The 13,407-nt window shown below is 43.7% G+C and overlaps 1 protein-coding gene across 1 annotated transcript in view; it reads right to left on the bottom strand.

Annotated features, from left to right (window-relative positions):
* LOC144508660 (syntenin-1-like) overlaps positions 1-13,407 on the bottom strand; it is a 38,043-nt gene that overhangs the window by 14,117 nt on the left and 10,519 nt on the right. Inside the window, exons 3-8 of the mRNA XM_078236897.1 lie at positions 11,822-11,892; positions 10,771-10,840; positions 7,727-7,836; positions 6,275-6,436; positions 4,264-4,439; positions 925-1,096 (exon numbers count right to left, since the gene is read on the bottom strand). Of these exons, the coding sequence (XP_078093023.1) occupies positions 925-1,096; positions 4,264-4,439; positions 6,275-6,436; positions 7,727-7,836; positions 10,771-10,840; positions 11,822-11,872 (741 nt within the window). The 5' untranslated portion in view covers positions 11,873-11,892. The remainder of the gene's footprint in view (positions 1-924; positions 1,097-4,263; positions 4,440-6,274; positions 6,437-7,726; positions 7,837-10,770; positions 10,841-11,821; positions 11,893-13,407) is intronic.

Here is a 13,407-nt window from a genome sequence, read left to right as displayed (position 1 = left end):
CCGGCACTTCCCCCTTTATCACCTTGTTCACCCATCCAGAATCGGCACAAAACAGACATGCTCCATAGAAGTCCGATTCGTGTTAGGAGGTAGGTGTCTAGCGTCCGACGGCTCTCTGCTTGAGATTGGCTGGGGTGGCGGGGAGTGGGGGGGGTCCGCTAACACTCTGCCTGAGATTGGTGGGGGGAAGGGGGGCAGGGATCCACAATCAATCTGGGTGGCGAGGGGCAGAGGGATAAGGGGGTCGGTAGTGTTGTGCGGATGGGGCAATGTCTGTGGGGGTCAGGGGGAGGCATTATCCAGCCTGGGAGCGATGTGGCAGGGGAGCCGCACTCTATCATTTTTTTTCTGCGCATGCGCAGTTGGAGGCGCCGATCGGAGTCGCAGGATTACGGGCCATCAAGCCCCGCCCACCGACTTCTGCAGTGCAATTTGGAATTGCTGATATTTGTTCAGGCAGAGTGCGTATGGAGACGCCTAAGAACAGGTCTAAAAGTCAGATCTGAAACACTCCCAGTTTCAAGTCCGCCCAGCACTTAAAATCAAAATGGTAAAATAGGGCTCGTTGTGCGATTTCAAGAAGAAATTAGATGTAGCTCTTGGGGCTAAAGTGATCAAGGGAACTCTATTCTATGACATGGGGGACAGCGGGATCAGGACATTGAATTTGATGATCAGCCATGATCAAAATGAATGACGGAGCAGGCTCGAAGGGCCGAAAGGCCTCCTCCTGCTTCTAGTTTCTATGTTGTATTGTTAGAATGATCACAGATTTGGATATATAATTGAGATTCTGGGTATGTTAATTATTATAGATTATATGTAAACTGTATTTGTAGTTTTTGGGTAAACCACGACGACTGAGATTATTACAGGCTGTGGGTAAAGTGTGAATTTGTTCCACTGTTGTAAACTGTCCCTCACCTTCAGTCCAATGATGTTCTGTCCATTGATTTCACAAATATTATGGCCAGTTAGCAGTCCGTTCCTGGCTGCGGAACTATCTTTCACGATGGAAGTGATTTTTCCATGTTTATATATAAACCCGACATGGCCACTGCTGTCCTTATGCATTGTAATCGTTCTCTGGAATGGCCTTGAAGGAGAGAGGGAGAAAAAAATATATAAAAAGAATAATCTGGATTTACAAACAGTATTGAAAGAATGACAATCTCATTGATCAGAAAAAATTGCTTGTCAGAAAAAGACATTATCTTTCTAATTCATCTTCTACCATCCTGTGTTCCGATCCCAGTTGATGTTATTACCGGATGGGAAAGTTCCAGAATGGAACACTGGCTTTAAAGACCATAGTTATTACTGTTTTATTCAGAACCAGGGGGTGAACAACAATGCCAATTAGCTTCTAACAACAAAAGAATTATTAAAACATGAATAATTTGACAATAATACAGTTCTCCGTCTCTCCCACTTATCTTCACAAATGTATATGGATTTTAAGAATAACAAGGGTCACAAAGTATATATTGTGTTGTAATGTTCTCAATGTAAACTAATAGGCTAACTGTGGTCAGATACACCCTACTCTAAAACCAAATGACAGGTGCAACCAGCCAAACATCTGTGGATTTCTCCACAAATCAGATGATTAATATGCTCGGAGCCAACTAACCTCACTGGACTCTGGCTTCCACAAGAAGGTTCCCAAATTCCTCTCTCAAAAGTACATGCCTTAGAATCTTCTTCCACACAATGCTTTCTCTTGGTTGTTTTCAGCAAGGATCCACTTCCAGGATTTCCAACTTTTCTTTCAGTATTCCTCTGTCTTGAATTGTCACGTGCCTTCAAGCTTCCACACAATCTCTCAAGTACTCATCTCCAACAGACTACTATTGTTTCACAGACTGTACTTAGGTCAGCAATCTTAGGATTGCTTCAGATATCTGGCTTCTCTCTAGCCAACTTCACCAAGTCTGCACTTTTCAGCTCTGTCTTTAACTTTAATGAACAGTACCATTGTTCAGTGTCGAATTCATTTGTCCCTTTAACTTCAATTTTCCTGACTTCTCTTTTCATTACCTGGTTTCTTGAACTAGATCTTCTTTAGATTCTGGGACTTGTTTTCTTGTCCATTACTCCATTGTATTGTTTTTCTGCTACTGACAGAACTATGAGCACTGTTCCTCTGTCACTGCTAAGTTTCTTCTGCTCTGGGTTCAGTTAAACCACACTTAAAAAATCTTTCTTCTTAAAGGTGCCCCTGGTTGCTAAGCAACAGCTCATTCTTTCTCCGACCTCTTGTTTACTTTTCATGTAATAAACTCTCAGAACAATAGAGAGACAGTTTGAAATGAAATCAAAAAGCCCATACAGGCAAACACCTTTGTTTCACATGAATCTAACTAAAGTTTTAACCCTTTCTTACACAGAAACACTGAATTGAATTCACTTAAATCTATATCTTACTCTAATATCCAACAATACCAACATAGATTACTTACAAGTACTGGTAGGTGAGAGTTTTTGATTAATCACAACAATTGGTCTTGATCAATTTATCTACAACAGAACTAGACATGAGGTGAGGAAATTCCTACTGGTGGTGAGCTTTGTATCTGTAGGTCCAAAGTCACCTGTTTGCCCCAAGCACATTATACTCAGAGAACATGAGATAGGATATAGGAGTGCACTCAAAAAAACTGAGGACTGAATTCAAATAACGTGAAACCATGAGACTTAGCAACAGCAAGTGGCTATTCTGTCAATTGGGCCTGTTTCATTATACAGTTAGATCATGGCTGGTCTATTCATTAACTTCATTTACTTGTCTGTTCTCCATGTCCTTAGATAACCTTGCCTCAGAAAAGTAAAGAGCTGAAAAGATATGGGGAGGGAATTCTGGAACTAAAAGCCTAAAACAAACTGAAGGCAAGGCCACCAAGGGTGCATGGAGGTCAAAGGAAGTGGGGGATAGAGGCATCACGTTGTTACAGCTCAGCAAGTCATTACAATACAGAAGGAAGCCATTCAGCCCATCAAATCCATAACAGAGCTCTGCACCAGACAAGGAACACAGATGTTTGGGAGGGTCGTAGAACTGGAGATTACAGAGATTGGGGCGGAGGCAAGACCACAGAGGGACTGCTGGACTGAGAGCTGGTTAGATCAGTGAGCACAGTAAGAAGTTTAACAACACCAGGTTAAAGTCCAACAGGTTTATTTGGTAGCAAAAGCCACACAAGCTTTCGAGGCTCTAAGCCCCTTCTTCAGGTGAGTGGGAATTCTGTTCACAAACAGAATTTATAAAGACACAGACTCAATTTACATGAATAATGGTTGGAATGCGAATACTTACAACTAATCCAGTCTTTAAGAAACAAAACAATGGGAGTGGAGAGAGCATCAAGACAGGCTAAAAAGATGTGTATTGTCTCCAGACAAGACAGCCAGTGAAACTCTGCAGGTCCACGCAACTGTGGGACCTGCAGAGTTTCACTGGCTGTCTTGTCTGGAGACAATACACATCTTTTTAGCCTGTCTTGATGCTCTCTCCACTCCCATTGTTTTGTTTCTTAAAGACTGGATTAGTTGTAAGTATTCGCATTCCAACCATTATTCATGTAAATTGAGTCTGTGTCTTTATAAATTCTGTTTGTGAACAGAATTCCCACTCACATGAAGAAGGGGCTTAGAGCCTCGAAAGCTTGTGTGGCTTTTGCTACCAAATAAACCTGTTGGACTTTAACCTGGTGTTGTTAAACTTCTTACTGTGTTTACCCCAGTCCAACGCCGGCATCTCCACATCATGACTAGATCAGTGAGCACAGGGGTGGTGGATGAACAGGACTTGGTGTGAATTAGGGCATGGACAGCAGAGTTTTGTATAAGCAGCCCTGAAGATTGGAGGCCAGCCAGGAGAACATTGGAATAGTTAAATCTGGAGGTAATGAAAACACGGAATTTAACAACAAACGGACTGAGGAAAGGGTGGAGATGGAGGATATTCCAGAGGTGGAAGCAGTCTTTTCTTTATGGTGTAACGGGTATGGAGTATGATGTTCAGCTCAGAATCATACAGATGCACCAGGAAAGTGCACTACAGTTGCTTGTTTCACCAATGGGTCTAAAATTGTACAAATTTTAAACACAAATTTATCTGACGGTGAGAAGCCTCCAAATAAAACCTAGAAAGGGTTCTTACAAATCATAATCATTGAGGATTTGTACTTAATTGAAGGAATTGAACCTCACCCCCGCCTCCCTCACTGTGCAACCAGACCCAGACATGGAATAGATACCGACCGATCACGGACAATGACCGAGATCCTGTCCTGCGGAGCAAGCTTCAGTGCCTTATGTGCTTTGTCGGTGCTCCAGCCTGCACAGTTCTCCCCGTTCAGTTGGAGGATCTGGTCCCCAAAGCGCAGCCCAACGAGAGAAGAAGGGGAGTTGGCCTGTACCAACTGGACAAATATCCCCTAAAAGGGAAGAATGAGGAGATAATGGATGAAGAGGAAAGAGAAAGAAAGAGAAAAAGAACAAACAAACTTGCATTTACACGGCACCTTTCCTGACTTCAGAACTTCCCTTTACAGCCAATGAAATAGCTTTTGAAATGTTGCATTGTAGGAAATGCAGCTGCCAATTAGCACATGCCAAGGACACATGACCAACATGATAATTAATCTGTTTTTATATTTCTAGATCTATTCAATCTGTTTTTCAGTGAATTTGCTGGAAATACAGGAATTGGCCGGGACATCTGGGAGGTCCCTGCTGCTCCTTTTCAGAATGTCATGGAATATTTCCCGTCTGCCTGACCTCCGAGGGCCTCAGCTCAGTGTCTCATCCGACAGGCAGTGGTGGCGATTCTCCCAAAAGTGCTGAATTGGCGAGAAAACTAGTATAATTCACGACTGTTTTTTCAGTTCAACTTCAGACCCAAATCTCCCCACTCTGTGCAATGCAGAGATCACAATGTGAATATCATTAAAAGTTCGGGGGGGGGGGGCCTATTCATATCAGAGTCTGACAGTTCTGGAACTCTGCGCATGCAGAGCAATCGCTGGTCAGCCCGGGACCCCCGCAGTCCTGCCCCTCCTGCCTCCCCCCACGGCCCGACTGCAGCCCGCACAAGCATTCCCGGGCCAGCACCGGGCAGAGCACTCCGATCTCCAGTCCCCCCCCCCCCCACCAGCAATGGGAAACCCCCCATCCCCACACCGGCAGGCCCACCCCCATTGACCCCCCCTGGGAGACAGACCCCACCTGGCAGACCACCCCCCGGGAGGCAGACCCCCTCCCCTCCCCAGCAAACCACCCCCCCCAGCCCGTCCCGATCACTGGCCTCCCTCCAACCCTGACCGATCCCAATGCAGAGTGGCAGCAGGACCCCCCACCCCCACCGATCGCCCTTGGCCCCACCCCACGCCCCATCCCCTTGGCCCTGTCCCCTTTACCGCGCCCCCTTGCCCCCCAATGTCACACCCCCTGGGCCCACCCCCATGGCACTGCCAGATGCCCAATGGGCAGTGCCAAAGTGCACCCTGGGCAGGGGCACTTTGCTCCTTGGGCAGTGCCAGGGGGCACTGATTTAAATTCTCTTCCCGCCGGTTTCCAGCACAATCCCGACTGCACCTGTTCTCTGGCTCTGGGAGATGCGCATGCGTCGGGAACGCATGTGCGAATCCCGCAAAATGGCCAACACGCGATTCTCCCATTCCGATGTGCCAAAAAATGTGCGCATCGGGATGGGAGAATCCCCCCCAGCATTTCTGGAACTGCAGCACTCCCCCAGTACGGCAAGGGGAATGTCAGCCTGGATTATGCGCCTAAATCTTTGAAGTGAGACTTGAAGCTATCTGTCCGACCACCTCATCAGTCAAAAATAAGCTGCAATTTATATGGATTAATTAAAGTGGACCATACAACCTCTCCAGACTGGAACCAAGAGGTGGACAGAACAAGCTAACCTGCTGTCCCATCTACAGAAATTCATCAACCAAACTGGAAAACTTAAACAGAGGGAAATCTTGGGCATGAGGTAAGGTAAGGTACGCGACTGAATGAATTCCAACTCAGTCACATGAATCACCTCCGACGGTGACCTTTCGGAAGAATATGTTTATTCAGAATTGAAGTGGGGAGATTGTTTCAAACGGAAGAAGCGATATTTGCTGGGAAATAGAAAAGAAAACGACAGTGGTTTTAATTGGATAACTCTTCAAAGAGCTGGCCCAGCTCGATGAATTGAAGGACCTCCTACAGTGCAGTCAATTCTACAACAGGACCTTGGGATGTGTTATTTACTTACCTTGTCGATTGCACGCAGACGCAGTCCAACCTTTCCATCTTGGTCCTTGCAGAGGATCACTTCACGTATTCCAGTTCTGATCTCTGCTCGGTGAAGTCCCAGATTGTTTCCAGTTATCGGAGCCACCATGTTATTCAGGGCTGACTGATTGCTGGTGACTTCCTATGGAGTGAAATAAAAAAACAAAACTGTGAATAAGAAAGAGTAGGAGACCGAGGATGAGATGGATAGGCAGCTGTCTGCAAATTGTCTCTGGAGTCTGAAAGGTTCAAAGCTGGTGATGTTGAATTAATGGACACACTGTCAGAAGCAGTCACCTTAATGGAAATATCACCAGTAACGCTTGGTATGGCATGAATTATGGGAGCTATTCCATCAGTGACCAGCATGAAGGATCCTCAGCAAAACAAAGCCAATGGAATTCAGAGAGAAAACTCTCTACTGGTTGGAGTCAGACCTGGCACAAAGGAAAATGACTATGGTTGTTGGAGGTCAGCTATCTTCCGTTGTGCCAGGTCTGACTCGGGCTAGCAGTGGGTTTTCCCCGATTCCCAATGACTCCAGTTTTGCTCGGGCTCCTCGGTCAAATGCTGCCTTGATGTCAAGGGCAGTCAATCTCACCTCACCTCTTTTGTCCATGTTTGAACCAAGGCTGTAATGAGGTCAGGAGCTGAGTGACCCTGGAGGAACCCAAACTGAGCGTCACTGAGCAGCTTATTGTGAAGCAAGTTCCGCTTAAGAATTATCCACATTGTGTGAGATTACAGTCACGTGTTGGACAATGTGGGCTGAGGGTTCAGAGTTTCCCTTCCCCAGAAGCTACCAGTGTGTTGGTTTGGTTTTTTCAATGTAACCACCTTTTCACACCTTTAAGATGGTATTTACACTCAGAATCTATGTACTGCTGGTTTGACATCTTAATCATCTGAAGCGTAGTCACTGTTGCAAAATAGGAAGCGTGGCAGCCCACTTGTGCACAGCAGGATCCCACAAGCAGCACTGTGATAATAATGAAAGAATCTGTTTCAATGATCTTGGGTGAGTAAAGACATGAGGGCTCTTGTGCTCAACTTTGAAATTGTGCCACGGGATCTTTCACATCCCTGAGAGGCCAAATGGGGCCTCGGTTTAAAGTTTAGTCTGAAATGGGACCTCCGACTGTGCAGCATTCTCTTCATACTGACTGGGAGTGTAAGCCTGGGTTAAGTGCTCAACTGTCTGGATTGGAGTTTGAGTCTTTAACCACCTGAGCGGCAAGAGTGCCACACTGAGCCATGGCTGATAACAGATTAAAGACAGATATTTATTATACAGGTCAAATGAATTATTTTTTTCTACTGGAAGAAAATCTCTCCAGGCAGCCTATGGGTAAGGGAAGGCTGAGAGAGGGGGAGGGGGAGATGGGGGGCTTGTCATGTTTATTGCATTCAGCCAAATCCATTGGATGCTTACTCCAGATTTCGGGACAGGCACCAGCTCCATGTTTTGCTTCACATCCTCACTGTTCAGGTCCAGGCCCATATAGTCCCCCAGCTCCTTCAGGTCCGGATATAAACCTGAACCTAAAGAAAAACACCTCAATCAGTTGCTTTAAGAGGGATTCAACATCAGCACAGACCCACCCCCTTACAACTAAAGTAACAGACATTGTAAAACCTCAACCAAACCGACTCGGCACAAACAACAAAAGTTTGGTTTGGGACCCTGATTTACAACCGCACTGGATTTTACCCTCCGTTCTTTATAACTGGACACAAGGTAGGTGGATATGAACCCATGGGGTGGGCCTGGGACTTGAAATCAGGCAGAAGGGGGTAGAAAGGGTGTGTAAATTGATAGGGAGAGGTGTAAAACAGTAGAAACCTAGTTAGGAACATTGGATGATGAAGATTCTTTACAATCCTTGGACCTGTTCCGGCATTCAGTTAAGATCATAGTTGAAATACGTTTCAAGTTCAATTACCTTTCAAATTCCTCAATACCCTTATCTAAGTTTAACGGCCTGCCATAAAAGCTCCAGTTGTCCCTCGGCATCCAATGCTTTTGGGGAAAGAAAACTTCAGGTTCCCAGAGGAAATCGTTTCTCTGTATCTATGCTACTGATTCCTTGAACATTATAAACTTCTTGATTAGATCACCCCTCAACTTTCTAAAGACAAGGAATACAATCCACATTCACAAAAGCTGCCATCAAAAGTAAATCATTATCATTCTGCTGAATCTGCACTGTTTTATTTGATTTATTATTGTCACATGTATTAACATACAGTGAAAAGTATTGTTTCTTGTGCGCTATACAGACAAAGCATACCGTTCATAGAGAAGGAGAGAGTGCAGAATGTAGTGTTGCAGTTATAGCTAGGGTGTAGAGAAAGATCAACTTAATGCAAGGTAGGTCCATTCAAAAGTCTGATGGCAGTAGGGAAGAAGCTGTTTTTGAGTCAGTTGGTATGGGATCTCAGACTTTTGTATCTTTTTCCCGACGGAAGAAGGTGGAAGAGAGTATGTCCGGGGTGCATGGGGTCCTTGATTATGCCGGTTGCTTTTCCGAGGCAGTGAGAAGTGTAGACACTGCCAATGGATCGGACGCTGGTTTGCGTGATGGACTGGGCTTCGTTCACAGCCCTTTGTAGTTTCTTGCGGTCTTGGACAGAGCAGGAGCCGTACCAAGCTGTGATACAATCAGAAAGGATGCTTTCTATGGTGCATCTGCAGAAGTTGGTGACAGTTGTAGCGGACATACCAAATTTCCTTAGTCTCCTGAGAAAGTAGAGGCGTTGGTGGGCTTTCTTAATTATAGTGTGGCCATGGGGGGATCAGGACAGTTGTTGATGATCTGGACACCTAAAAACTTGAAGCTCTCGACCATCTCCACTTTGTCCCCATTGATGTACAGTAAGAAGTTTAACAACACCAGGTTAAAGTCCAACAGGTTTATTTGGTAGCAAAAGCCACACCAATGTAAACAGGTGCATGTCCTCCACTACACTTCCTGAAGTCGATGACTATCTCCTTCGTTTTGTTGACATTGAGGAAGAGATTATTGTCGTCGCACCAGTTCACCAGGTTCTCTATCTCTGTCCTGTACTGTGTCACGTCATTGTTCGTGATCCAACCCACAACAGTGGTGTAATCAGCAAACTTGAAAATCAAGTTGGAGGGGAATTTTGCCGTACAGGCAAAGGTGTATAAGGAGTATAAAGCTGTGGATCTTCCTTGGATCTTCAGGTAAGCGTTCTCCAAGGCGGCCTTCACGACACACGACAGCGCAGAGTCGCTGAGCAGAAACTGATAGCCAAGTTCCGCACACATGAGGACGGCCTAAACTGGGATGTTGGATTTATGTCACATTATCAGTAACCCCCACAGCTTTCCCCCTGATCTTGCAGAATCTTACTAGCTGTTCTGTCTGGAGACAATACACATCTCTTTAACCTGTGTTTAATGTTCCCTCCACCCACATTATCTGTACCTTTAAGACCTGGCTGGCTGTAGAGATTTGCATTCTAATTAGTATTCTGTAACTTGATTTCTGTGTCGCTGTGCACTGTTGGAGAACAGATTTTCACTCCATCTGACGAAGGGGCAGCGCTCCGAAAGCTTATGGTATTTGCTACCAAATAAACCTGTTGGACTTTAACCTGGTGTTGAGAGACTTCTTACTGTGCTTACCCCAGTCCAACGCCGGCATCTCCACATCATGATAGCAGGAGTCAGAGAGAGAGAGAGACAGAGAAGCAGAGGTTTAGGGGGAATTCCAGAGTTTAGGGTTTGGTAGCTGAAGGCACAGCCACCAATGGTAGATCGAAGGAAATTTGATTTGTGCAGGAGGTCAGAATTGGAATAATGCCTAATTTTTAAGTTACATAAAGGATTTCTCTGTCCTTCTGAGACCCAAACACACACAACAATTTGAAGGAGGGTCTGCCTCTGTTCTCCTTCAAACTGCCCATCTCCCTTCCATTTTAAGTCAGAATACAAAAACATGAGGGAGTGTTGGAATTGCCATATTTTCTGAAGATAATGTAATTGAAATTCTGTAGATTATGCCCTGGCATTTACATTTTGGTATCTAATAGTTTCTGTTGATAGATGTTAAATACCTCATAGCTTAAGATATTAAGGTTAACAGGTGTTGGGTGCTGATTAGTTAGTTAGACTGAGATGTGTATAAGAAGAGTCAGCTAGCACTGAGGGAGATTGTGTTACGCTGGTGAAGTAAACTCTGTAGTAAACAGTCTCCACCAAAGCAACCTAGTCTCTGTTAGAGAAATTCCCAAGCCTGGTGTAAAGGAGACATTTAGTGCTGGGAATGTGTCCTCTGAGGGTTAAGAGGTCAGAGGAGGTAGCTGGAAGATGGTGGAGGGGGCATGGATAAAAGGGAAGACAACGAGGAGAATTCTAAGTTTGTGATTTTGAAAATGGAGGTTTGGTGAATAATTGGGATGTAGACATCAAAATAAGGACAAAATACAGGGTAAACTACAATAACTCACCACTTCCAGCATCTGGGACATCGGCCTCAATTGCTGGCAAGGCCTGGTTGGCTACAATGGTGGCCTGAGCCTAAAAACAAACATTAAAATCAACTCACGCACTTACAATAAATAGAATCACTAAGTTATTCTAATTGTAGAATATAGGAATCAGCCCATTCGTCAGCTGGTTTATGTCTCAGTTTTCTTTTGAAATTATTCACTCTGCTTACTATATTTCTTTAGCCACCAGTTTTGTGTCCCTTTAGTTCTTTCAGTCTTCTATTCTTAATATCATTAATCCCAAAAGGTAATCCAACCCTTTTCTTTGTTAGCTTTCCTGCCCTCGTTTCCATATCTATTTTTACCCCAGGAATAGTTAAATCTATTTAAATTATTCCCTTTATAAACCACTGTCTTCACATTTCCCTATTGAATTACTTATTGCAACTATGTTCTACCTTTCTCCATTACTTTCATTGTTTGAACCTCTCTATATTTTGCATTCATTTCAGATGCATTTTTCAAATTAATATTAACCCTCCGTCATTGATATGGGATTTCAATGTCAAAAATTACTCTTTGTTAACACTGAATGACTCACTCATCAATTCACCATGGACGTTAACTAAAATCTGTCAGTAATTCACGATATTCCTTCAAAGGTTCTGTTTTTCAACTTCTGGCTTTAACTTCAGACACTCTTTGCATTTGGCATATTGTCATATCTCCTCCTTAAGTGCCACCCTTCTTCTGTGTTACTTTAAAAGTTACAATGTATATTCATGACCTTTTGGTGTAATGTTCAAGTATAAAACTCCCTCTGCTCTGCTGGTCCTGGTGGGTTTTATGATTGAGACTGACAGCTTAGTTCAAAAACATCCTGCACTGTGTCCTCTTAAAAATCAGGTTGCAACTGACCAAAGATTATTTGATTTTCAACCAGTTGAGAAAAAAATGCTTCTATCCTATCAGACTGGCCTGAATTTGCCAACAATTAAATGATTGTCCTCAATCAATCATCGACCTTTTAATCGGTATAGAAACTGTATTAAAAATCATCAGAACCGACCTGAATTACTTTGGAGACCTGCAGATCCTCCAGAGATGGATACAGAGACATTCTTTCTTTCAACCTTTGCACTGAAATGAACAGAGTTATCAATTATACTTATGGAAAAACTTTGTTTAATTTCAATCATGCATTACCACACATGAAACATGAATAGCAATGCACAGCCCCGTGTGATGTCAGCAATGAGAAAAGGCCATTCAACCCATCAAAACCGTTCTCTTGGTGCCCAAAATGAAAACATAAAAATGCTTGAAAAATTCAGTGGGTCAGCCGTCCTGAGGAGAAAGTAGGGTTCACATTTCAGTGACCTATTTGGGGAAGATACCTGTAGGTCCTGAGGCCCTTTTGGTATTGTGTTTTGAGATGACCAAGGTGAGATGCTAATAATCAGGAAATAAATAAATCTTATCCAATAAAAATTCAGGGAACACTGATGAATGTTTTTGAATTCACAGTATAAATGAAAAGCACAACTTGTTGAAATCATCCTACTCTCTGTCTTGACTTGTCCTGATTAAAAATAACTCCTTGAAAATACTTTTCCTACCAACCTTAAATCAAAAGGTTGTAATGATCATGTTCCAGCTTGTTTTGAAGCTATTTGGAAAAACAAACTCCTAATTACCCTTGTGGCCTGAGGTAAGACAAGCTTCCGGTTGTGAACTTCTGTGATGCGTGTTGGTGGATCCTCCAGGTTACATGTGTGGTGTCAAACTCAGAGAGACAATTTATATAGGCATCTCCAACTCAACAGAAGAATAACCTTGGTTACCCTTGCCTTGCAGGAGCCTTCAGTGGACAATGGGGATGATATTGTTGGAAAATAACTAAATTTTGGGGCATTGCGGGGTAAATTAGGAGAACAGATCCCATAAACCTGGCTTGTATTCCAATAATAACAATAACTTATATTTGTATTGTGTCTTTGATAAATAATGAAACATCCACAAGTAAATCACAGGAATAATATAGAATAATAGAATCCCTACAGTGCAGGAGGCCATTTGGCCCATCGAGCCTACACCAACTCTCTGACAGAGTATCTTGCCCAGGCCCTCTCCCCCACCCTATCCTGTAACCACACACATTTACCATGGCTAATCCATCTAATCTACACACCTTTGGATACTAAGGGGCAATTTAGCATGGTCAATCCACCTAACCAACACATCTTTGGACTGTGGGAGGAAACCAGAGCACCCGGAGGAAACCCACACAGACACGGGGAGAATGTGCAAACTCCAACATAAAAAATATGAAACAAGATATGATACTGAGTAATATAGAGAGATATTAGGTCAGATGACCAACATTTGGTCAAAGAGGTAAGGTTTAAGAAGCATCTTAAAGAATGAAAGAGAGGTGGAGGGCCTTCATTCCAGAGTTAGGGTCTAAATTGCTGAAGGTGTAGTCACTAATGGTGGATCAATGAAAATCAGGAATGATTAACATGCCTTTGATGAGTGTGATGTTATGCAGGGTTGTGGGGCTGGAGGAGTTTACAGAAATAGGGAAAGGCCATGGAGGGATTGAAAAACAAGAGTGAAAGGACATCAGGATTGTGGAAGATAGACAATGAGAGG

This window comes from Mustelus asterias, chromosome 20, assembly GCF_964213995.1.
Source record: "Mustelus asterias chromosome 20, sMusAst1.hap1.1, whole genome shotgun sequence".
NCBI classification, from domain to species: domain Eukaryota; kingdom Metazoa; phylum Chordata; class Chondrichthyes; order Carcharhiniformes; family Triakidae; genus Mustelus; species Mustelus asterias.
The sequence above is the reverse complement of the archived record's forward strand: the minus strand, read 5'-3'. Positions and strand labels throughout refer to the sequence as shown.